Source organism: Bos grunniens, chromosome 14 (genome assembly GCF_055505025.1).
Source record: "Bos grunniens cultivar Pamir isolate PY7600 chromosome 14, Bosgru_T2T1.0, whole genome shotgun sequence".
Lineage (NCBI taxonomy): Eukaryota > Metazoa > Chordata > Mammalia > Artiodactyla > Bovidae > Bos > Bos grunniens.
The window spans coordinates 35,534,164-35,560,579 of record NC_141178.1 but is presented as its reverse complement, the minus strand read 5'-3'; the positions used below and the strand labels follow the sequence as shown (position 1 = coordinate 35,560,579).

At 38.0% G+C, this 26,416-nt stretch overlaps 1 protein-coding gene across 3 annotated transcripts; it reads right to left on the bottom strand.

Annotated features, from left to right (window-relative positions):
- Positions 1-5,048: 5,048 nt before the first annotated feature.
- On the bottom strand, positions 5,049-24,103 carry MED30 (mediator complex subunit 30). Of its 3 annotated transcripts, XM_086336341.1 has the most exons (5): positions 23,797-24,103; positions 18,052-18,210; positions 16,003-16,104; positions 14,138-14,253; positions 5,049-5,449 (listed from the first exon to the last, which is right to left on the bottom strand). In XM_086336341.1, exons 1-5 carry the CDS (start codon positions 23,971-23,973, stop codon positions 5,422-5,424), a joined length of 582 nt encoding a protein of 193 aa, XP_086192467.1. In that variant the 5' UTR covers positions 23,974-24,103; the 3' UTR covers positions 5,049-5,421. The 3 variants fall into 3 exon arrangements, with proteins under 3 accessions (XP_086192467.1, XP_086192468.1, XP_086192469.1); XM_086336342.1 differs by lacking the exon at positions 14,138-14,253; XM_086336343.1 differs by lacking the exons at positions 14,138-14,253; positions 16,003-16,104; positions 18,052-18,210.
- Between the last annotated feature and the right edge of the window lie 2,313 nt (positions 24,104-26,416).

Genomic DNA, 26,416 nt, shown 5'->3' with positions numbered 1-26,416 from the left:
ACCTAGAACCTATTATACAGAATGAAATAAGTCAAAAAGAGAAAGATAAATACCATATTCTAATGCATACATAATCTAGAAAAATGGTACTGAATAATTTACTTACAGGGCAGCAATGGAGAAACAGACATAGCAAATAGACGTGTATGCTTGGGGAGAGGGGAGGAGAGGGTGAGATGTATAGAAAGAGTAACATGGAAATTTACATTACCATGTGTAACATAGATAGCCAAGGGTAATTTGCTGTATGGCTAAGGAAACTCAAACAGGGGCTGTGAATCAACATAGAGGGGTGGGATGGGGAGGGAGATGGGAGAGTTCAAAAGGGAGAGGATATATGTATACCTATGGCTGATTCATGTTGAGGTTTGACAGAAAACAACACAATTCTGTAATGCAATTATGCTTCTATAAAAAATAAATTTAAAAAATACCTTGGTATATAGGTGAGTTTTAGGATTTTGTCCTCTTTAAGATCTTTGCTCCAAATATGTAACTGTTACTGGAAAAATCAATCCTTCCAGATTATTTCCATGCTCATAAGTCTACATACAGCAATGCCTCTTACCTTGGCTGAAGGTTGGAATCACTCGGGAGCTTTAAAATACATTGCTGCCTGGATCCCACTCAAGCCATCCTGATTGAATTGGCCTGGGACATGGCTTCTGCACAGGAGTTTTAACATTTTTCCAGTTGATTCTCACGTTCAAGCCAAGGTTGAAAACTACTCATGTAGAGCATTATTTTTAAATACTTGAAAGGCTAGAACTCTAAATATGGCATGAAACATTTTATATCAGTACTGCTATTTTTAAGAATTTTTTTATGTTAAAATACTCATGACTATCACTGAACTGCATATAAAAAAATGTTTTCCAGTGCACTTGGATATCTTGTCATTAAATATGCATACATTTAGACCCTACCTTAGAGATTCTGATACAGTAAACTTGCGCTAAGTCCAAAATCAGCATTTTTAAGTGCACCCCACTTGATTCCTGTGTTTGCTGAGCTTGACGAGGTACTGCTTCAAAAAGGCATAAGTTAAAACAAGGTAGTTCTGGACAACCTTAGGCTCATGCCACTTGGTGATCTTGTGATCCTGTGTCATAGAAGAGTAAGACCTCAAAGTACAGAGAAAATATAGGTTTACTTTTTCCCTTTAAGTTTTGAACTGTTTTGGGAATGCAAATTACATATTGACAACAGTAAGAATTTTCCCCCCAAAATACATGCGTGAATGAATCATCAGTACATTCATACATTTAGTGATATAAATGCATTAGCGTACAATTCAACCCTATGTAAAAAGATAAAGATATTAACTTAAATATATTAACTCTACTTCAAATTTTAAAAAAAGATATGAAAAAATTCAAGACTGCTTCCTTGTTAAAAATATATATACATCTGGAATACCACCTTTCAATTTAGTCTTTAAAAAAAAACAGTCCTTGGACCACAAATGTTTTAAAGGAATAGGAAAAATTTTAAGGCATCCAGTTATGTTGCACAAATTTAAGAATACTCAGGATAACAAAGTCTTTGAGCTTTAGGACAAAGTACACATTTTAGTTTAAGGCTTAAAGACTCCTCTATCTAGCTTAAACTTCCTTGGGAATTCAAGGAAAAGAAAATGAATTACTCAAACTGGAACTACACCAAAATGTCAAGTTAACACATTTTGGCTTGTAATGGTGCCAAAGGATCTAATGCCTGAGTGATGAGGGCCTTAGGTTTCCAAATCATTTTAAAGATAATTTCATTACCAGGATGCTGGAGCTTTCATTTTATATTTTTCTTAGCTCTTTTCTATTTCTGTTTTAACCCATGCAAGGCTAACCAAGACCTGATAAGATCACATTGCAATTTATTGAAAAACTTGCAAAACAAAACAAAAGACTGCAAAGAAAAATGTCAACACAGAAAACTACAAATCGAGAAAGAAAATTAACAATTTTCTCACAATAATCAGTGATGCATTTAGTTTTCTCTAAACGTTTGTTAGGTTTTTGAGAGTTGAATACCTTATGTTGTCTGTATTAGAAGTATTAGAACCAAGGAAGAACAGCAGTGGACTGTGGTTGCCGTTGTTGTTAGGTTTTTCTTACAAATTTTTCTGATTGGTTCTTTTCCCCCTAGTGTGTGTTCCGTGCTCAGTAACTTTTCCATGATTTTTACACCCAATTCCGAGAGAGATGGGCTTATAACCTGGGTGATCTAATCATAGTACCCATGTACATAACAGTTGGTCCAAAGGTTGGCTACATGACCCAGGCTGTGCTCATCAAGGTCCACTGTGGTTCTTAACATAGAGTGGGAGAAGGGGCCCAGACTCTGGGGTCAGGGCATGGAAAAGATGTAATAAGCCAGTGGGAGGCCGTCTTTCCCAACATATGGAGAAAGCTTGTCTACAGTAGGAGAGGATGAAGCAGAGAGAGAGCGGAAATTAGGGGTAAGCAAAGAGAATCCTAGGGCATTGATTCTTGGTTCTATTTCTTGAAGCCTTGGTTTCTGCAGCTTTTCTATGATGCTATGAGTACTTCTCAAGCATCATTTCTTGCTACATGAACTAGTAAGTTCCCTTTTTGGCTTAAGCCATTTTGAATTGGGTTTCGAACATTTGCAACTAAAATTCTAACACAGAATATAAGATCTGTATAATTAATATAACTAATCCCACTTATCATTGTACAGACAGGAAAACTGAGATTTACTTGTGCAAGGCCACACATCATGACTGAATTGGCTTTCTGGCTCTTCAGTCTCTGGCATGCTCTCCCTCAAGAAAAAGCTGAAATTTTGTTAGGGGAGTCTGTGTTTTTAATAACCCTCGACACATAAGCAGGGCTTCCCAGGTGGCACTAGTGGTAAAGAACCTGCCTGCCAATGTAGGAGACATAAGAGACATAGGTTTTATTCCTGGCTCAGGAAGATCCCCTGGAGAAGGGCATGGCAACCCACTGCGGCATGCTTGACCAGAGAATCCCATGGACAGAGGAGCCTGGTGGGCTACAGTCCATGGGGTCGCAGAATTGGACATGACTGAAACAACTTAGCACAACACATAACCAGTCTCAAGCAGACTAGTGAGGGACTAGTTTTGAGGACTTTGAGAGCAGAGAATTCAAGGTTCTCAGAATTTGGGACTCCTGCTCTGTAGCTGAGTAGCTGCATTGATTCTTGCTCCACAGAGAGGCTAGCTATAGAATCAAGCCCCCAAAGATGCAATTTCCACATTCCCTTCAAGAGCTAAGTTTGTGACACCTTGAATGATCTAAGGAGTTGAGTATGATTTAAAAACAAACAAACAGAAAACCCCACTTGATTAAAACATTTTTTACAACTGTTTTACAAGTTGTCAGTATCAAAACATTAAATTCCCAGTAGTAATCTGCAATCTACTATGCAAAGAACATACAGTAAAAACCTGTAAGAAAAACCCTTACATGTCCACCTGATGATAGGCTAAATAAACTGTAAAACCTTTAGATACTGCAGACTACTGGGGCAGATTGAGTAACTGTCTTCTTATCATAACCTCATATACCTCTGGGCTTCCCAGGTGGCTCTAGTGGTAAAGAATCCACCTGCCATTGTAGGAGACACAGGTTCAATTCCTGGGTCAGAAAGATCCCCCAGAGGAGAAAACGGCAACCGCCTCCACAGCATTCTTGCCTGGAAAATTCCATGGACAGAGGAGCCTGGTGGGCTATAGTCTATGGGGCTGCAGAGAGTCAGACATGACTGAGCGACTAAGCACGCACAGCACACCTATACTTTTACCTTCTGCTTTATAACTGCTGTGCTTTGCACTGTGGGCAGAGTCAGCTCCCCATTTGACGAACACTGTGCTTGCTCAGGTGAACTTGTTCTGATGAATGTACAGTTAGGTCTAAAGATGTCTCCATGCTTTGGCTTGTCTTGTGTTTCCGCCACTTGTTAAAGGTGGGCATTTGGATAACTTAACATGAATAGGCAGTATTTGCAAATGCTGAAAAAAGCCACAGGTCCCTAAGGGTATACACTAAAAAGTAAGCATCTTCTTTACCCTCATCCTCAACCATCCAGGTCCCTCCCCAGAGGAATTTGGTACCCTCGAGATTCCAAATATTACCAAGTCAAATAGCGGTATTTATTGAGTCAGAACCAAGGCCAGGGGGTAGGAGCTACTGGATCAGGCTGGAAAAAGTCCTTCCCGAGGAAAATCTGACTCTCTTATTTGAGGATGCACTATTTATAATCTGAGAGTCCAGCTGCTTGTAGGCAGACCTATAAAGGACTTATTACTGTAGAACCAAGCTACAAAAGAATTTGTCATTTAAACTTAAGAATTCACTGTTTCCAAAATTTGCTTAAGGTTACTTTAGGGTATACTTGAAAAATCAGATAGGGGATTGCTTCGTGGCCTAAAGCAGGTAGCAAATAAACACACAGTTGGCATTTCAACAAAATTTTCTCTCCTTTTAGAGACAGAGCATGCCAAGTAAGAACCACAATAAGAGAAATCTTAATTTTCATCTACTTACAGCAATAGATAAGCTAACTGTTCTTCCATTCTAACTTTCAGTTCAGTCACTCGGTTGTGTCCGACTCTTTGTGACCCCATGAATCGCAGCACACCAGGCCTCCCTGTCCATCACCAACTCCCAGAGTTTACTCAAACTCATGTCTATTGAGTCGGTGATGCCATCAAGCCATCTCATCCTCTGTCATCCCCTTCTCCTCCTGCCTTCAATCATCAGGGTCTTTTCAAATGCATCAGCTCTTCGCATCAGGTGGCCAAAGTATTAGAGTTTCAGCTTCAACGTCAGTCCTTCCAATGAATATTCAGGACTGATTTCCTTTAGGATTGATTGGTTGGATCTCCTTGCAGTCCATGGGACTTTATTGGGACTCAAACTAAAATTTTTAAATTGAGCTCAAATGGTAACTTTTATGTTTAATTTGTACCACAGATGGACTGAACTTGGTATTTTCATCTGCAAGAATATTTAAACCTTTAATTTTCTCCTAAACAGGTAATGAAATGAACAAAACAATCAGTGTCAAATTTAGAAATTTATTTACAAAAGTTAATTATTTTTGCTTTTAAAAAACAATTATTCAATTCATGAAGAGTAACCAAAAACAAATCTCATCAAAATGTATTACAACAGTCTTTCACAGAATCAATAGCTTTTTAAAAAACCATCAGTGAATACTTTAATATAAAACCACAGTGTAAAAAATAGAAATTTTAATTCTAGTGACTAGACTGAAAGCCGATAAATAATCTTCTTCAAAGGGAAAAAGTACTTAAGGGGAAAAAAAACAGTGTAACATGTGTAAAGCCGGAAATTTAAATATCAGTTTAGTTCCTCATTGCTAACATGGCATTTATATCCCAGATGAGATTTCGTAATTGATCCATAATTTGCTTCAGCTGTTGATTCTTCTGTTTGAGTTTCTGCAGAAACAAAAGAATTTATCAAAAAATGTTTCATGAAGTACAGACCATGAAGATATAAGATTAAAATGTCATTAAGTCAGAACTCTAATGAACCAGACAGAAATTAAGCTAAACACTTCCTTAAGGCAAGGTAGGAATACGAAATGGCACCCACTCCAGTATTCTTGCCTGGAAAATTCCATGGACAGAGGAGCCTGGTGGGCTACAGTCCACAGGGTCCCAAAGAGTCAGACATGACTGAGGGACTAAGCACGCACTTCCTTAAGGCAGAAGGTCTCAATACTTTTCTGGCCGCAAACATCCACTGAAAGGCATAATAAATTCTAATTCGGCCTACAGAGCCTATGGCTCCAGCCCCCTACCTCCTTTTCCTCCTCCACTCGAACCACCAAAGAAAATAAGCTAAAATATTCAATTTTAAGACCTAAGCATATAGGTTTCCACAAGGCAGTGTAGCTTAATGGTTAAGAACACAAGCCCTAAAGCCTGGGTTCTCTGGGTTTACGCTCACCTCCTTCACTAGGTAAATATTACTTAATCTCTCTGTGCGTCAGCTTCCACAACACAAAAATGGGGATAATAACTGAACGTATTTCATAAGGGTTGTTATAAAGAGTAAAAGACCTGATTCACATCAAGTGTTAGCAGTGCACCTAGCATACAAGTAAGTGAAAGTGAATGAAAAGTCAAAGTGTTAGTTGCTCAGTTGTGTCGGACTCTTTGAGACCCCATAGACAACAGCCTGCCAGGCTCCTCTGTCCATGTGATTCTCCATGCAAGAATACTGGAGTGGGTAGACGTAAGCATTCAACAAATGTTACTGGTAGGCACAGAACATAAACTGTCAATAGAGAATATAAAGTATAATAAAAATGCAATTTATCCTTCAAACATGTGGCAGAAGTCACTACTTTCTCTAAGCACGAAGTGCAATCTACTTCTAATTCTGAAAAGTGAAGACAGGATGCCACAGCCCCGATAGAATCTTCTTCATAACTGAGATTTGCTGGATGCCCTGAATGCACATAGAATGTGTCTGTTATCTCCAGATCTGGCTCTCTAACAGGCCACAGTTTATCAACTTCTTATTAAGCATCTTTTCTTCAAATCGTATGTAGTACATGTCTGTGTAGATAAAACAAGATCAAAACAGAGAATTTCAAAGTGTTCACTAGTTATTATGATAATCATTACTGTTAAGTGACCTCTTGGAAATATTACGTTTGGAAGTAATATAGTTAGTTAGATAATTTTAAAGACACTACATTAAAATACCTCTAGATTAAGTCATACATGTTCATTATAAGGAGACCTAGAAATCTTAATTTTGATTTATTAAAGAGCAAACTGAGATTAAATAAATTGTTCATATTCTATCTAGAGTCAGGGAACAGGAGCAAAGAAGCCAAAAGGGAGGAGGAAGAAATTCCTATTGGTATTCAACTTCTTGAAAGGCCAAGTTTGGTGAAAGAAGCTTAGTGATCACATTTTCAGTATTCATTAAGAAGTAACTGGAAGTAATAAAATTATATTAATGAGTGGTTAAAAAGAGACTTTCAAATCAGTATCAAAACAGAGGTTACAGATGGCTCCCACAATGGTTTCATCAATGGAATAAATGCTACTTTAAAGAATACTCACTTGGAAGTATAAATTCTGATATTAAAAAATTTAGCTTCATTAACTCAAAAAATAAAGATAACTAAAAAACGGTAGGATATTTTCAAGGTAATACTCAACTTTGGGGAACAGTAAAAATTTTTTATTTAAAGAATGCCATATTATAAGGCATTAGGATAGTTTGTCTCAAAGAGACCACTAAGTTTTAAATTAAAAAAAATTAGCATACAACTAAAAAATACCTGGGGCCAAAACACATCATGAAAATATCAACACCAAAGCTGACAGCTATGCTTATTAGTGGTTAAACTGTAAATAAATTTTCATGACATGATACAGGATTTAATATATACAATCTTGCCACTGATTGGTTTTAACAGAGGTTGACAGCTGCTATTATCAAAATCCATCAGCTGTGCCTAATTTGTTACATTAACAGGTGAATGTGTAAGTAGAGTACTTAAAAAATGTTTATGCTAAGTAATACTGTGTAATTTAATATTCACCCAAAAGCTGTGACAATTGATCAAAGCAGTCTGTCCTCTGTATCCATGGTTCTGCATCTTTAGATGCAGTCAGCTGCAGATTGTGCAGTACCGTAGTATTTTATTGACAAAAATCTGCATGTAAGCGGACCTGCACTATCCAGACCTGTGTTGGTCAAGGCACAACTGTGGTTGAAAAATCAAACCAATTAATTTCGACTTTTAATAGCATCTGTGTAATTATGTAATTAAATTGTTGTTTAGTCGCTTAGTCATGTCTGACTCTCTTGTGACCCCATGGACTACAGCCTGTCCATGGGACTCCCTAGGCAAGAATACTAGAGTGGGTTGCCATTTCCTTCTCCAGGGGATCTTCTCAACCCAGGGACTGAACCCACATCTCCTACATTGGCAGGCAGATTCTTTACCACTAAGCTACCAGGGAAGCCTGTAATTAGATTAGACCAACATTTTACCATCTGAAGGTGGTTATTTCAAATAAACATTTTTCACAAAAACACTCAGGTATGTGTGCCATTAAGGCAGAAAAATATATCAATGATCATGAGTTTACTCAGTATTTTATAATTTTTCAACTATATTTTAATCTTATATTCCAGAAGGGAGGTACAAAATTTGAATAAGTAGAGGAAAGGAAAAAATAATTAGTGGCACTAACTATACATAAGATAACTTGGTTAATAGGATATGAATTATGTTTAATTCACATTTATGATGCTTTATTTAAGGAATGAGTTAAAAACCTCTTTGGGTCAAAAAATCCACTTTGGTTTTTAGCTGTTAACTTTATTCTCTTTTGCTTTTTTAAGGGGAATTTCAATTTGAGTTAACCAAAACTTAGGCCTCTCCCCTTTAAAAAAAAAAAAAAAATATATATATATATTTTTTTTTTTTTTTTCAAACTTTAAACTTTTTAGGATGGACCTACAGAGTGTCATTCAGAGTGAAGTAAGCCTCTCCCTTTTTTTTTTTTTATTGGTCTGTTTATCACTTAGTTCTTCAGTCTTTCCTCAAATTAGACTAACAGTTTCCAGGAAGTAAGAGAGAGCCATGAGGCCAATCAAATGAATACTTCTCCTGCCTCTCAAGAGAAGATACATTCTCTCTAAATTCTCTTTAAAATTTTTTCCAGTGGAAATATAGGGCTAAGCTTTAAATCTGTTTAATTTAAAACATTTAATGGATTCTTTCCTTTTTGTAATAATTTTCAGTTCAATACCATGTTAATGAAACAAGTTTTACCCCAAAGCCAGAAGCACATACAACAGCAAATTCAACAGATTCAAATGGTTTAATCAAAATCAAAAAGCGTTCTCAAATGCCTGAAGTAGAAATGGGAACAGAATTTAAAATATGGGCTTTTATTCCAAAAATAGATAAACCTTCAGAAATACTATTTTGTGTATTGAAATAAACTTACTGCAGATAAACACTGTGGACTAAACACGTATTTCTTTTTTTTCTCAAACCCTAATAAAATGGCAGGAGGGGAATGAAAAGGCTATAAATTCATATGGAGAAAAATGATCAGAAAGGAGACAATAGTAGATGCCAGGTGGCACATTTTAAGGTGGGGCATAGAAGGGGTATAGTAAATGAGAGGAATGGTAAATGAATGGGAGGAAACCACTGTCCCACCCAGAAGGATGCCCCTGAGAATGGCTGATCTCCATGGAGGCAGGTGCCATGGCAAAGTCTGCTGTGAGGCCTGGGGACGGAAGCTGGAGGGGAAGAGCTACAGAAACAAGCAAGAGCCTAGGCTGCTCATTCCTACTCCTCACCAACACGGGACTGAGTCCCCTCTCCAGACTTCCGTACCCACTCCCCCTTTCAGGGAACCAGGTTTGTTTCTTATGAACCGAATAGCTGGGGATTCAGGGATTCAGTGCCACCAGCACAGCAGAAAGCAAGAAGACAAGAGACTATCCCTCTGTGTAGGACACTGGAAGATTCTGAACAGCCCTAAAGAAAAAAATGTCAGTAAAAGATCCTTGGGGATCCTCCAAAGAAAAAAGCCAGCTTGTTTCCAATCTTGCTATGATGAAGGCCAATTCACAAAGCCTATGATTAGTGTCTTAGTGCCTCACTCCCAAATAGAAACGCCTCATGTTTAAGCATCTGATGCTCCACAGATCTTTGATCCTCCATCTACAAAGACAACAAAACGTAATAGACAAACTATGGCACGTGACCTGTTTTTGTAAGGCCTGTGAACTAAGGATGGTTTTTACATCAGAACAAGGCTTTTTGTCTCACAGAGCCTAAAAATATTTATAACTAGGCTCTTTAAAATCTACCAAATGCCATATGAGGAGATTATGGAAGAACACCTTCTAATTCCTGAGGGAAATTAATTTACAACATATAATTTTATATCCAACCAAACAATCATCTGGACAGATACACAAAGACTAAAAACTTAAGTCCCTGCATTTCTCCTGAAGAAGCCACTGATGTATGAACCTTACAAACAAGGGAGGAAATAAACGAAGAAAGAGGAAGATGGAAGACTGAGGAGATAGTAAAATTAACTGAAGAGGTGAAGGAAAGGCCCCAGGACAGTAGTTGAATACCAGGCTTAGTGAGCATTCAATTCAGACCTAGCAAGATGGTCCCAGCAAGAAGGAGGACTCTGGGGGCAGGGTGGAATTGGGGGAACAAACCTGTAAGTCATCTGATAATTTGATGCTGGAAAGTTGGAAAACAGTACTGAGCTGCTCCCACAGATCCATAAAGAACTAATCAAAAATTTTCAAAATTACAGAACTATTAACTCTAGGAAAACAAAAAATTGTTCCAGGAAATATAACTCTGGTTTCCTATGTGGTTTAGCAATAAACAGTATCTATGTGCCATAATAATACAAACACAGAATATTTACTGAATCCCAATTATGACATAACCACACTGAAACAACTGGGGAAAGGAAAGAGGTAGGTGGGTCCTAGACAGAGACCATAAAGAGACCTACATCCAAATGTGGAGAAAAACATATCAAATGCTTTGTATCAATTATATCCTTATCTTAAAATTCACAAAATTCTAGCTAGTAAGAGTGTTTTGATTACACACTGTCAAGGAATGACTATATTCTGATTATTTGAAAAGAAAGTGAAAGTGAAGTCGCTCAGTCGTGTCTCTTTGCGGTCCCATGAACTGTAGCCCACCAGACTCCTCCATAGAATAGGCTATTTCAAAACCATATTAGAAAAAGGGAGAAACTTAGAGAAATAGGAAGTGTAATGAAACTTATCTTTAGAGAAATGATCTCATTCTGGAGCTTTTCTCTCCCCTGCCCCACCAAAATATCATAATATCTTCTAGGTTAGAGAACAAACTATATTTAAGTCACACGTAGCATTACGAAATCAAAGTAATCATCACACACAATGGTGTTTCATTTACCTATACATTTCATTCTATAACTAACATCCTTACTACAGAGAAAAATAATAGGATATATCCATTGTGAATTAATATATAAGATTATCAACCTTAACATAAAACACTTAATATATGGATGTCTCATCTCTGGACTACCAAACACCACTTACTCTTCAAGATCTAACTTAAAAGTTTCCCCTCCTAATCCCTACTGTAAATTCTTTATGCTTATTATTGTCAAATTTGCTGTAAATATTCTTAATGTATAGTTTACCTCATAAAATTTTCTTAAATGTTATTTTAGAAAAATCTTTTTTTTCTGAGTTTTTATATATATTTTTCTTTTAGTTTTCTAGTATTTTGTTTTACAAGTCTTATTTTCAACTGTGAAATTCATTTTGACACATGGTATAATGTAAAAACTAGCTAAAATTTCCCCAAAGTGTCTATTTTTAAAGACTAATTTTCCACATAATCCCTCTTATGTCATATTAAATTGTCACATATTAATATAATAGTAAAACAGTTTTTCTGAATATTATTTCACTAATCTGTCTGTATAATCATAAGGGATTTGATTTAGGTCATACCTGAATGGTCTAGTGGTTTTCCCTACTTTTCTTCAATTTAAGTCTGAATTTGGCAATAAGGAGTTTGTGATCTGAGCCACAGTCAGCTCCCGGTCTTGTTTTTGCTGACTGAGTAGAGCTTCTACACCTCTGGCCGCAAAGAATGTAATCAATCTGATTTCAGTATCGACCATCTGGTGATGTCCACGTGTAGAGTCTTCTCTTGTGTTGTTGGAAGAGGGTGTTTGCTATGACCAGTGCGTTCTCTTAGCAAAACTCTTAGCCTTTGCCCTGCTTTTTTCTGTACTCCAAGGCCAAATCTGCCTGTTACCCCAGGTATTTCTTGACTTCCCACTTTTGCATTCCAGTCCCCTATAATGAAAAGGACATCTTTTTTGGGTGTTAGTTCTAGAAGGTCTTGTAGGTCTTCATAGAACAGTTCAACTTCAGCTTCTTCAGCATTACTAGTCAGGGCATAGACTTGGATTACTGTGATATCGAATGGTTTGCCTTGGAAATGAAAAGAGATCATTCTGTCGTTTTTGAGATTGCATCCAAGTATTGCATTTTGGACTCCTGTTGACTATGATGGCTACTCCATTTCTTCTAAGGGATTCTTGCCCACAGTAGTAGATATAATGGTCATCTGAGTTAAATTCACCCATTCCAGTCCATTTTAGTTTGCTGATTCCTAAAATGTCGATATTCACTCTTGCCATCTCCTGTTTGACCACTTCCAATTTGCCTTGATTCATGAACCTAACATTCCAGGTTCCTATGCAATATTGCTCTTTACAGCATCGGACCTTGCTTCTATCACCATTCACATCTACAAGTGGATGGTGTTTTTGCTTTGGCTCCATCTCTTCATTCTTTCTGAACTATGGATGGAGGTTCATGACACAGTACAGGAGATAGAGATCAAGACCATCCCCAAGAAAAAGAAATGCAAAAAAGCAAAATGGCTGTCTGAGGAGGCCTTACAAATAGCTATGAAAAGAAGAGAAGCAAAAAGCAAAGGAGAAAAGGAAAGATATACCCATTTGAATACAGAGTTCCAAAAAATACCAAAGAGAGATAAGAAAGCCTTCCTCAGCGATCAATACAAAGAAATAGAGGAAAACAATAGAACGGGAAAGACTAGCGATCCCTTCAAGAAATTTAGATACCAAGGGAACATTTCATGCAGAGATGCGCTCAATAAAGGATATAAATGGTATGGACCTAACAGAAGCAGAAGATATTAAGAAAAGGTTGCAAGAATACACAGAAGAACCATACAAAAGAGATCTTCACGACCCAGATAACCATGATGGTGTGATCACCGACCTAGAGCCAGACATCCTGGAATGTGAAGTCAAGTGGGCCGTAGGAAGCATCACTATGAACAGAGGTAGTGGAGGTGATGGAATTCCAGTTGAGCTATTTCAAATCCTAAATGATGATGCTGTCAAAGTGCTGCACTCAATATGCCAGCAAATTTGGAAAACTCAGCGGTGGCCACAGGACTGGAAAATGTCAGTTTTCATTCCAATGGATGTGAGAGTTGGACTATAAAGAAAGCTGAGCGCCGAAGAATTGATGCTTTTGAACTGTGGTGTTGGAGAAGACTCTTGAGAATCCCTTGGACTGCAAGGAGATCCCACCAGCCCATTCTAAAGGAAATCAGCCCTGAATATTCATTGGAAGGACTGATGTTGAAGCTGAAACTCCCAATACTTTGGCTACCTGATGCGAAGAACTGAATCATTGGAAAAGACCCTGATGCTGGAAAAGATTGAAGGTGGGAGGAGAAGGGGATGACAGAGGATGAGATGGTTGGATGGCATCACCAACTCAATGGATATAAGTTTAAGTGATGGACAGGGAGGCCTGGCACGCTGAAGTCCACAGGGTCACAGAGTCAGACACAACTGAGCGACTGAACTGAATCTGTCTGTTCTTATGCCAGGATTTCACACTTACTGTTTTTATAATGTGCTTCATCTAACATTTTAATTTTTGAAGCAGAGTCTGTTCATTTTATTACTCTTACTGGAATTTTTTTTTATTATATACGTTTGAGTATGCTCTCAAGGAAAAAAGTTCCAATTTTTTATTTGTTTTTTGATTGGTATTGCACTAAAATCTTACTATTTTGTGCAATTTCAAGAGAATTCACATTTGTACTTGGAGTGTTGCTAACACTATTCTGTAAAGCAATTATCCTTGAATTAAAAAAATAAATAACTATGAAATAATCAAGACTGGCATTTTTAGAGTAGTTATTGCCCATGTAAGAATGTCATGTGTTTTTTCAGCTGTTCAAAATTTCTTTATGAGTCTGGCAAAGGGTTTATGAATTCTGTTTATCTTTTCAAAGTACCAGCTTTTAGTTTCATTCATCTTTGCAACTGTTTTCTTTGTCTCTATTTCATTTATTTCTGCTCTGATCTTTGATTTATTTCCTTCTACTAACTTTAGGTTTTATCTGATCTTTCTCTAGTCATTTTAGGTGTAAGGTTAGGTTCTTTATTTGGGATTTTTCTTGGGAAGGGACAGTTAGGGAGTTCGCGTTAGACATGTATACACTTTTGTATTTAAAATGGATAACAAAAAGGACCTACTGTACAGCACATGGAATTCTGCTCAATGGTATGCGGCAGCCGGAATGGGAGGGCAGTTTGGAGGAGAATGGATACATGTGTAAGTATGGCTGAGTCCCTTTGCTGTTCACCTGAAACTATCATAATATTGTTAATCAGCTATACTCCAATATAACATAAAAAGTTTTACCAAAAAAATCCTTTTATATATACTAAGTTTAGTGTCATATATTATGGAAATACTAACAACTTAATATTTGTTGTTGCAATTGTGAATAGGATCTTATAATCTAACTGGTTTATGACATTATAGGAAAATGGTATAAATCTTTAAGCTCTTTTATCAAATACTTATTGCTTCTACTTGTTAATCAGTGAGCTGCTTTGAGCTTCAGAAGCTTAAGCTATAATGTTATGTACTACCTTAATAAACTTAACAAATTTTTATATAATATTATAACTTCTGTTTCATAAAGTTTGTTTCACTGGCTATAATTTCTAAAATAGCATCAAACACAGTAGTATAAGGCATCTTATTTTCTGCCTGTTTTTAATATGACTGGAGAAGGAAATGGCAATCCACTCCAGTATTCTTGCCTGGAGAATCCCGTGGACAGAGGAGCCTGGTGGGCTGCTGTCCATGGGGTCGCACAGAGTCGGACACGACTGAAGTGACTTAGCAGCAGCAGCAGCAATATGACTAGTTTTGTATTTCATTTCTATGAAAAATGTTGGCTACATATCTGAAATAAAAAGTTTTTTTTTAAAGACTATCACATTAATAATTGTAAGCATTCTTTGAGTCCTCAACATTTGAAGTCTATCAAATGTCTTCTGCTGCTGCTGCTGCTAAAATTTTTTTTCAGTTTAGCCTACAGACCTTATATAAGTAAACTAAGTCTTCCTCCTCTACCTCAGAAAACCCTCTTTGGCTGTGGTAGATTAATTAATGTCCTGATGAATTCTATTAACTAGCATTAGGAATTTCAGGAGTGAGGCAGGAGGTGGGGGCACTTATTTGAAAGTAAAGCACCAAGACTGGTAGTTTTATTTTGTGTGCTATTTGTTAGCCACGCTTCTATCCCAGAATGGACCGACAACATCCCTTATTTCCCTATGCTTCAAGAGAACTATCTGAACATTATCTTCTGAACTTCTGAAAGTAATCAGCATTAAATTCAAGTTAGGAACTTTTGTGGGGTGAAGGGTAGGATGGGGTAGTGCTTTGATAACTCTCAGTTTCTTATTCAGCTGTTGAGACATTCACATCTCCTACTTGTAAAGTATTATCATTTGCTGCTCCTAACATGCTGTAACCTAGAGAGCTACAATTCTGCCTAGAGAAGAAAATGTAAATGGGCTGTGACAGAGCGCCTATGAGGCCTTTCTACGAGCTTTACTGCCTGAATTCTGTGATCTTCTGACTAACCAGATGGCATTTCTGTTTACCTCTGAGTTTTGAGTTGTAATCTGCTGCTGCTGCTAAGTCGCTTCAGTCATGTCCGACTCTGTGCGACCCCATAGGCAGCAGCCCATGAGGCTCCCGTCCCTGGGATTCTCCAGGCAAGAATACTGGAGTGGGTTGCCATTTCCTTCTCCAATGCATGAAAGTGAAAAGTGAAAGCCAAGTCGCTCAGTCGTGTCCGACTCTGTGCGACTCCATAGACTGCAGCCCACCAGGCTCTTCTGCCCATGGGATTTTCTAGGCAAGAATACTGGAGTGGGTCGCTAGTGCCTTCTCTGGAGTTGTAATCTAACTAGGTTAAATTTGCCAAGAAACAACTTCATGTAATTCTATAATTCAAATTATGTTTTTGAGTTATATAGACTCCCTTTTAATTTTTATCAATATTCAGAAATGTAAGACATACAGACTAGCAACTCACTTTATTGACTTCAGCAATTTCTCGCCTCTCTTCACTAGCAAACCGAGGTGGGCCAGCCCGGTCATCTTTTGAGCCATCTTCTTCCACATATGGAATAAGTTGCTGAGAGTGACAGACACAAGTTAAAAGTCAAAGATATGACACACAATTTCCAATTATACTGACATAGATAATACATCTAATTAAGATAAATTTTTATACTTTTATCTTAACAGTACAAAAATATATTTTAATTCAAGTGATGGCCTAAAATAAAAGCATTAGAAGTATATATCATTTCAATGAGTTCTATACATTTGCTTTTTGGGTTTCTTTTGCAAAACAGTCCTTTTAGCAAAATTAGTTGTCACATTTAATTAAGTAATATCCTACTCAGTCAATCAGCAAATATTTAATTGGCAGACACTGGGTGAGCAGACACTGCAAAAATAATGCCAAATAAGATACAAGTCCTACCCTTAAGTACTTTATGTCCATTCAGCTAGAATAGGCTTCCTTGATCTATACTAGAAAGAAAGGAACTTCATGGACATATATAATTGTGATTTACTTGCTATTGAAGTGTCTATGTAGATTTCTAGATGTCTTATATTTGGGAGAAAGTTTTTTTGTAAGAGAAAAAGTTTATATAGCAATGAAACTTCCAGCAGAATTATAATTAAATATGTATAGATTTGTGATGACATTTGTTTGATGAAACCCCTTGTACAGTCACCAGAGACTTGTCTCTTCCATCTTATATTACCAATGCAGGAATAGGACAGAGGTAAGTAACTAGTATAACCAGTAATCAATCTAGCCAAACTTCTGTGAATTCTTGGGACAAATATAAATTTGCCTACATCCACAACTACTTTCTTCCTTTCCTCTCTCCAAATGCGGACAGTGGTCCTTCATCTCAAATACATTTAGTCTTCATTCCTGTACACTGATTCCTCTGCCCTCCCGACTTCATTATTTATTTCCCCTGACCTCACCTGACTGTTTTCTTCCATTTTCATCTAAACAAGTTCTCCCATTTGGAAGGGGCGGGGTGGGGGGTGGTGGGGGGGAACCCAAACTCTATCCCTCCTACCACCTACTTCTTCTTTTGTTTTTAGTCTAAGCTTCTTGAAAGATGGATATCCACTTTTTGGCTTCAGTTCCTTACCTCCTGTTTAATCTTCAGCTCACTGTGATCTGACTTCTGTTGCTATCTTTCTACCAAAGCTCTGACCAAATATACCAACAGTTTTCCTCTAGCAAAATCTGCTGGACAGTTTTCATTCCTTATTTTCCTTGACTTTTCTGCAGCCTCTGTCAGAGTCCACTATATTTCTGACCCTCCACATCTGACCACTTTTTTTCAGGCTGTATTGCAGTTTACTCTTTGTCTGTTCACCCCATACATGCTGATCACTCAAATAAGAAAGCACTGACGACATGGAACTGTTCTTTATATAGAGTGAGAGAACATCTAACCCCACTCTCTGCCACCAGCTACCTCTGGTGGCAGAGATTATCACTTGTCAACAGGAAAGGACCACCTATAAAAATAACCGTATACCTGATTAACTAAAATATACCTACGATCCAATATTAAACTTAAAGAAATATATTTAAAACTAGAGTGATTCTACTAAGATAATTTAATAATGATGAAAATGGTCATAACCTTTTATCCATAAAGAACTTACATGAAAACCACTGTAAAAGTATTTTACAATACTATTAAAATGTCTACTAAGACATCATGCACTGACTTAATTAAAATGAGACACTGACAGCAATAATATAAGTGCCACAGATAATCTCCGATAATCTCCCCCAACAACAAAAATTCACCATCAGCCTGGATGCTAAAGTCTGCAAGAAATTATCAACATGAAAAGACAGTTCTATATATATATACACACACACATATATCTCACAATTTAATCTTTTCTAGTCAAAAGTGAAACCAGTATGATCAAAATCTGAAAATACTGTGAAAATAGAAGAGAAAAAGGGAAAAAATTACAAATGTCCTAAGACTCTTACATTCACCCTCCCTCGACCACTAAAACTTGCCTCTACTGGAATCGGATCCATCCCTCCGCAGTTTTCATTGCATTTATCATAGACCAATCTCAGCTTCCTGAAGAGAATAGAAAGTTGGCGAAGGTGATCCTGTAGTTTTGCTAACCGGTCTTGGTATGTTCCAGTATGGTAAGTGACACCATTTGGCAGCTTCTCGGACAAAAACCCAGAAACAAAAAGTAATAAAAATCAAGATTTTCTTTAAGCAAAGCTAACGAACAGAAACAATCTTTGAGCAATGCATAAAAGCAAGCTGTTCCTCACAATGAATCAAGTGCAACTTTAAGAATTTAACAGTAATACATGCTCATTTATTAATTAGCTCCTTAGCATACTGTCAAGCAGTTCTACAAGACTTTGTGATAAGCCTTTCTGATCAGTTGAAATGCTTTCTGCCTCTAACTTTTGATTATATTTATACCATAGCTTTGTATTATAACTAAAAAGAATACACAATTTTAATATCACTTAAGATAATGTAAAAGCAGCAAGGTGCTGAACTCAACCAGGAGCTGAATTCAAACAACTCAAAATACAATTTTAAGAAAAAGAAGAAGAAAAGGAAAAAAATGAAGATAGGACTTTTCAGTAGAAGAAAAAGAAGAGTATGCTGCCGTTGTTGCAAAAATAATCTCAAGATACCTTAACTATTATAATTAAGATGTTCTGGGCATGCATTAAAACATAAAGCTGTCACCAAAAGTTTTACTTTAAAAGAAATCAATAGCAGGTGATATATAGTAACAAATCAATCTGTACTTGAATATTATTAATAAATTATTGCAAATAACTTCTATGATCATAACTCTGTCTTGGATGCTTATATATTTTTAATTCAGGAATTTTACCAAAAGAAGCCAAAATACATACTGAAATGACAAAAATCACAGATAAATGGAAAAACTACTACTTACTTACAACTAAATGCATATTTTGTGCAGTGCTGAAACTTACAAAATCTTCCTCTCTGTGTACATCTTTACAATATTTTATTCCCACAATTTGATCTGTGAAATTATCCTAAAACTAGAATTAACAAAGTTTGTACAATGGTTTCTAGTATACAATTTCATTAAAATCACTAATTCATACACTTAGGGATTACAAAGTGACTTAAAATCAAAACTCCAAATAATGTTTAAAGCTAGAAGATCAATCCAGTCTTTTCTAAACCTCACTTCATCCTTTTTTTCTTTCCTAAACAGCTGAGGTAGGAATCAAAAAAAGCCTGATACAGTGTTCAGAGAAGAAAGAAAATAAGAGCCACTATTGTTCCAAGTAGGTAAAACCATAAGCACAGAGGGGGAAAAAAAAAGACCAAAGGTGTATACGTAATTATACATATACAGTTATTAAAAGGTGTGAGTCAAGTTGCTCAGTCATGTCCGACTCTTTGCAGCCCCATGGACTGTAGCCTACCAGGCTCCTCCCTCCATGGGATTCTCCAGGCAAGAGTACTGGAGTGGGTTGCCATTTCCTTCTCCAATTAAAAGGTGTAATAGTTCATAAAAGATTTAACAGGAAGATAGGCTTAATAATTGATTTTCTTCTTTTATCTCACTTCTAAATTTCCTGTAATGTTATGGTTTACAATTTAAGGAGATGGATCTTTTAAAATTCTTTGAAATTAGTTTTTATAATATTAGGATTTTGGGAAATTTTCAAGCATTAAAACATTCTGAAGATGATATCTCAAAGAAAAGGGTTAAAGTATCAAAGACTGAATTAGTGAAAACAGTTTAAAGGACAAAAGCATTGAGAGTTCACCCTCCACAATACTATGTGGGATTTCTCATGATCTTTCAATTTATGAAGTTTCAAAACATTAAAAAATAAGAAAAAATTTTCAAAGGGTCACTGCTTTCTTGTTTGGGTGACAATAAGAAATATAATAATTACACTTTACATACAGAAGCAGGCTATACCTTTATTATGGTACTACATTTTTTGTACCTACATTGTAGGTACTACATACTTTGCCTATATTTTGTATTTAATAAAGACTAAAGATACTCATGATGTACTCTGCATATAAGTTAAATAAGCAGGGTGACAATATACAGCCTTGACATACTCCTTTTCCTATTTGGGACCAGTCTGTTGTTCCATGTCCAGTTCTAACTGTTGCTTCCTGACCTGCATACAGGTTTCTCAAGAGGCAGGTCAGGTGGTCTGGTATTCCCATCTCTTTCAGAATTGTCCACAGTTTATTGTGATCCACACAGTCAAAGGCTTTGGCATAGTCAATAAAGAAGAAATAGATGTTTTTCTGGAACTCTCTTGTGTTTTCCATGATCCAGTGGATGTTGGCAATTTGATCTCTGGTTCCTCTGCCTTTTCTAAAACCAGCTTGAACATCTGGAAGTTCACGGTTCATGTATTGCTGAAGCCTGGCTTGGAGAATTTTGAGCATTATTTTACTAGCTTGTGAGATGAGTGCAATTGTGCGGTAGTTTGAGCATTCTTTGGCATTGCCTTTCTTTGGAATTGGAATGAAAACTGACCTTTTCCAGTCCTGTGGCCACTGCTGAGTTTTGTGCTGGGCTTGAAGACGCACAAGCTGGAATCAAGATTGCCAGGAGAAATATTAATAACCACAGATATTCAGATGACACCACCCTTATGGCAGAAAGTGAAGAGGAGCTAAAGAGCCTCTTGATGAAAGTTAAAGAGGAGACTCACAAGGTTGGCTTAAAGCTCAACATTCAGAAAACTAAGATCATGGCATCTGGTCCCATCACTTCATGGGAAATAGATGGGGAAACAGTGGAAACAGTGTCAGACTTTATTTTTGGGGGCTCCAAAATCACTGTAGATGGAGATTGCAACCATGAAATTAAAAGACGCTTACTCTTTGGAAGGAAAGTTATGACCAACCTAGACAGCATATTAAAAAGCAGAGACATTACTTTGCCAACGAAGGTCCATCTAGTCAAGGCTATGGTTTTTCCAGTGGTCATGTATGGATGTAAGAGTTGGACTGTGAAGAAAGCTGAGCACCAAAGAATTGATGCTTTTGAACTGTGGTGTTGGAGAAGACTCTTGCGAGTCCCTTGGACTGCAGGGAGATCCAACCAGTCGATTCTGAAGGAGATCAGCCCTGGGATTTCTTTACAAGGAATGATGCTAAAGCTGAAACTCCAGTACTTTGGCCACCTCATGCAAAGAGTTGACTCATTGGAAAAGACTCTGATGCTGGGAAGGATTGGGGGCAAGAGGAGAAGGGGACGACAGAGGATGAGATGGCTGGATGGCATCACTGACTCCATGGACGTCTCAGTGAACTCCGGGAGTTGGTGATGGACAGGGAGGCCTGGCATGCTGCAATTCATGGGGTCGCAAAGAGTCGGACACGACTGAGCGACTGATCTGATCTGATCTGATCCTTCTGGATTAATAATATAGAAGATAATTTTAAAAATTTGAAATTAAAAATGTATTAACAAATAGTTTATATGTAGTCTTGTTTGTACCACTTCTCCTCCCAGCTTTCTATAAATTAAGGAGCACACTGTTGCTTAATTTACAGCCAATTATGATATGGCCCAAAGGTTCTTAGTGAGTTAAAACACAGAATTCACAAGCACAAAGAAAAAGTTATTGTAGTCCTTACAAATTGATTTTGAATATATGTCCACATGTAATCTAGTTATTGATAGTATTTTTGAAAGAGTTCAGTTCTTTCACTGTCAGTCATGGATGTGTATTAGATCTCTGTTAATAATACAAACTGTTGATAGCAAGTTAGTATAATAAAAAGGTTAGTAGAAAAAGCTACCAGTCATATATGATGTTGAGTAAATCCTTCAAGTCTCAGTTTCCTTAATTGTAAAATAGAGATAAAAATACTTCTTAGAACTGTTCTTACAACAATGTTCCTAAGGAAAGTATTTGATAAATGTTAGCTAGTAGCTCTACTAGTCCAATACAGCAGCTTAAAAATAAATATTTGCTAAATTCTAAGAGATCATTTAATCTATTTTAATCATCTTACATTTTAATCTATATATTTTTAAAACAATTGCCAAAGATTTCATATCTCCTCTTGGATTCCCTTTTTATCTCACAGTGGCTTATTAACAGGGTCTTAAAATATTTCCATACAGTTGTATTACTTCTAGAATCAATAGGAAAAACACCCCAACCATTGTATTTAAAAAGGCAATAAAACAATCTTTAGTGCAGCTGAAATAAGAGTTCGAAAGTTCTAAGAGTCTGAGGACCTGGTTTCAAATTTACCCTACACTGACTATCACCTCTGTCACTTCACCTCTCAGAATAGAGAGGTGAATCCATAGAATCCTCATCCATAAAACAAGAATGATATCCACATCACACACTAGTAAGATAAGCCTTAAACATGGGTTAGTAAAACAGTAAAATGGTGCTGGACTGACATGATATCCAAACGCAAAAAAAAAAACAGATCTATATCTATCAGTATTTTTAAAAAGTAACTCCATGTGGATCATAGACCTAAATGTAAAACCTAAGACTATAAAACTTCAGAAGAAAACATAAGAAATCTTTGGGTTAGGCAAAGACTTCTTAGGTATGGTACCAAAACCCAAAATCTGTAAAAGGACAAATCAATAAATTGGATTCCATTAAAGTTTAAAATATCTGTTCTTCAAAAGACAATGTGAAGAGAATAAAAAGACATGCCACAGACTGGGAGAAAGTACTGATGAAACAGAAAGACATACAATTCCAAAAAAAAAAAAAAAACCAAGGAAAAAGACAGTAACAACTACTGGCAAGGATGAGGAAACTTTTGGAAAAGTTTCTTAGAATAGTAATCAATCATTTCCCTCATAACCCAGCAATTCCACGCCTAGGCATCTACCTACTCAAGAGAAATGAAACATATGTTCACACAAACATTTGTAGCTGAACACTCAGAAGTGTTATTTATAATAGCTCCAAAGTGGATACAGACCAAATGGCCATCAACAGATACACTAATTGTGATATATTCATACAATAGAATACTGTTCAGCAATGAAAAGGAATGACCTATTGATATTTGTTGAGTGAAAGAAGCCAGATCCGCATCCCCCCTCCCCCCGCCCCCAATCATAGTGTATGATATCATGTGTAGGAAACTCTAGAAAATGCCAACTAGCTATGATGCCAGAAATCAAAAGAGAGACTGCCTGTGGACGGAAAGCCAGAAGTAAATTTAAAAGGGGCACGAGAATGTGCTCACTTCTCCACAGAGGGAACTGTGGGGTGATGGACGTTGGTTTCACAAGTACACATGCGTCAAAACTTTGAATAAATGCATTGTATTGGGAATCAGTTATACCAAAATAAAGCTGTTTAGCAAAAATGGTTAGCAGAATCTGAATTCAACTCCTTGAACCATCACAAAGTATTCTGTGGAAAAATATGAGATTAAAATAACCCAAAGAGCGTGGAGGAGTGAGGCCCACCTCTACCTTGAAAGATACGAGTTCACCTAGAGCCTACAGAACCTGGTCGAATCTAGAAAATGCGGCTTCATCCTTTTCAGAAATCCGGTCTGGAAAACATCACCTTCACATCTTGGGGACAGACACTTTATCGGGGAACACTTCTGAATGTAAATGGGGGCGACTCCATACTCGTGGATTGCCCAGGGCAGCCGCATCGACGCCGAGGGACCTCAGGTAACAAACAAGCTGCTCCTTCCCTCGCAGAAGCACCTCGCTTTCTCCAAGCACGCCCCGGAGAGGGGCCCGCCCTCCTTCCCACCTGCATGTTCCTCAGGAGCTGGAAGATCTCCATGGTGCGGTACACGATGTCTTGGACCGTTTCCTGCCCGATTCTGCAGAGCGATGCAGTGTTGACCTCTCGGGCCGCCTGCTGGGCCTGGGGCCCGGCGAAGGGCCCGGGCGCCATCCCCGACGCCGCCAGCGGAGGGGTGGACATGGCGTGGCAGCGGCGTCAGGTCAGCAGGGCTGGAGGATAGGTGTCGGGGATGTCCCCCGACGCTGCTCGACCTCAGGCCTCGGCGTAAGCAGGAGCTTGTGAGACTCGAGCGGTCTGATTTCAAAACAGCGGCCGCGACTTCCGCCACGGTGACGTGAAGCGCCGTCAGACGTCACAGGGCCCGCCCACTCGGCTGGTCCCTGGGAACTTGCGGTTCAAGGACGGCTGGGATTGGACTGGACGCGCGGGGGGTCGGATCGGACATGTTGAGCAGCCAATCACCGGGTGAACTCCAGACAGAGGGGGCGGTGCGCGGGGTGGAAGACAGGTGGGCTTTCCCACAGTTCGTTTCCCAGTCTCAGCCAGTGGTTAAAATTCTTAATAGAACTCTGAATTCGTGTTAATTTCCTTGCTGATTATTGCCTTGTCACGAGCCTACGAAGTTTGTAGTATTACTTTCCTTTCACAGCTAGAAGGCAGACTCAGAGGGGCTAGTTCGACATGTTTCGTCACAAACAACTTGCAACTGAAAACCTGAAATTTGAGTTTTTGATAGTCCAAGCTTTACTGTGACGTGATACTAATTTCCCATTTGTTGTTGTTTCCTGCTAAAAAGTCCGTTTATTTGACAAGCTTTCCTGATCACAGAAAGTATAAAATTAACACTTCTGTCTCTCATGGCACACAATTCCTCCACTTCCTTCCCTTTTCTGACTTTGGCACTATGTTATATATAATTTTCAGTCTGTCTTCTTTCTGACTTATCCTTGCCTTATTCACACAGACCAGATATCCTGGACTAAAATTCAAAGTTAGCACTGCCCAACTGTGGACAAATCACATCAGCTTCCATGTAAAAGCGTGGGAGTAACCATCAGTTCAGTCCAGTCTCTCAGTTGTGTCAGACGCTTTGAAACCACATGGACTGTGGCCAGACTTTCCTGTCCATCACCAACTTATTGAGCTTGCTCAGACTCATGTCCATCCAGTCGGTGATGCCATCCAACCATCTCATCCTCTGTTGCCTCCTCCTCCTCCTGCCTTCAACCTTTCGCAGCGTCAGGGTCTTTTCCAGTGAGTCAGTTCTTCGCGTCAGGTGGCCAAAGTATTGGAGCTTCAGCTTCGGCATCAGTCCTTCCAATAAATATTCAGGGCTGATTTCTTTTAGGACAGAATGGTTGGATCTCCTTGCAGTCCAAGAGACTCTTCAAGAGTCTTCTCCAGCACCATAGTTCAAAAGCATCAATTCTTCGGTGCTCAGCTTTCCTTATAGTCCAACTCTCACATCCATACATAATTACTGAAAAAACCATAGCTTTGACTACGTGGACCTTTGTTGGCAAAGTAATGTCTCTGCTTTTTAATATGCTGTCTAAGTTGTTCATGGGCTTCCCTAGTAGCTCAGATGGTAAAGCATCCACCTGTAATGCAGGAGACCAGGGTTCAATCCCTGGGTCAGGAAGATCCCCTGGAGAAGGAAATGGCAACCCACTCCAGTATTCTTGCTTGGAGAATCCCACGGACAGAGGAGCCTGGTGGGCTACAATCTATAGGGTCGCAAAGAGTCAGACACGACTGAGCAACTAACACACACACAAGTTGTTCATAGCTTTTCTTCCAAGGAGCAAGTGTCTTTTAATTTCATGGCTGCAGTCACCATCTGCAGTGATTTTGGAGCCCAAGAAAATAAAGTCTGTCACTGTTTCCATTGTTTCCCCATCTATTTGCATGAAGTGATGGGACCAGATGCCATGATCTTCGTTTTTTTGATGTTGAGTTTTAAGCCAACTTTTTCACTCTCCTTTTTCACTTTCAAGCAAGTTTTTTTCATTCTTCTTTGCTTTCTGCCATAAGGATGGTGTCATCTGCATATCTGAGATTATTGATATTTCTCCTGGCAATCTTGATTCCAGCTTGTGCTTCACCTAGCCGGGCATTTCGCATGATGGGAAACCTTTGGGATTCTTGATAGTATTAAGTGAGATTCTGAATATAAAGTACTTATAGTTCAAAGCATAAGTATTCAATAAATGTGTTCACATGTGTAACAGTGAGAAGAAATAGGTAAAGTGAGAAGTAAGGAATAAAGTTGTCCCAGGACAGAGGCGATAGGAATACTAAGAGACAGAAACAGGAAAAGAAGACCATAATAACAAAGTTGACAATAGCCTGAGAGATTGAAGGAAAATCAAGATTATATCATACCATGGAAGCCACAGGAAGCACAGGTTAGGAAAGGAGCTCTTGGTGAACAGTGTCGAATACTACTGTAAAAGGAGGTATCTTAATTTAAAGAATAGGAATGCTGCTGCTGCTGGAATATTAAGTGGAAAATTCTTGCCTGACATAGTGTAGAAAAAATGGTGAAGTGAGATAGCAACTATGTGTTCAATCCAGGAGCTATGCTGCCTTTTTCCTTTGCAACATAATGTCTGATTTTAAT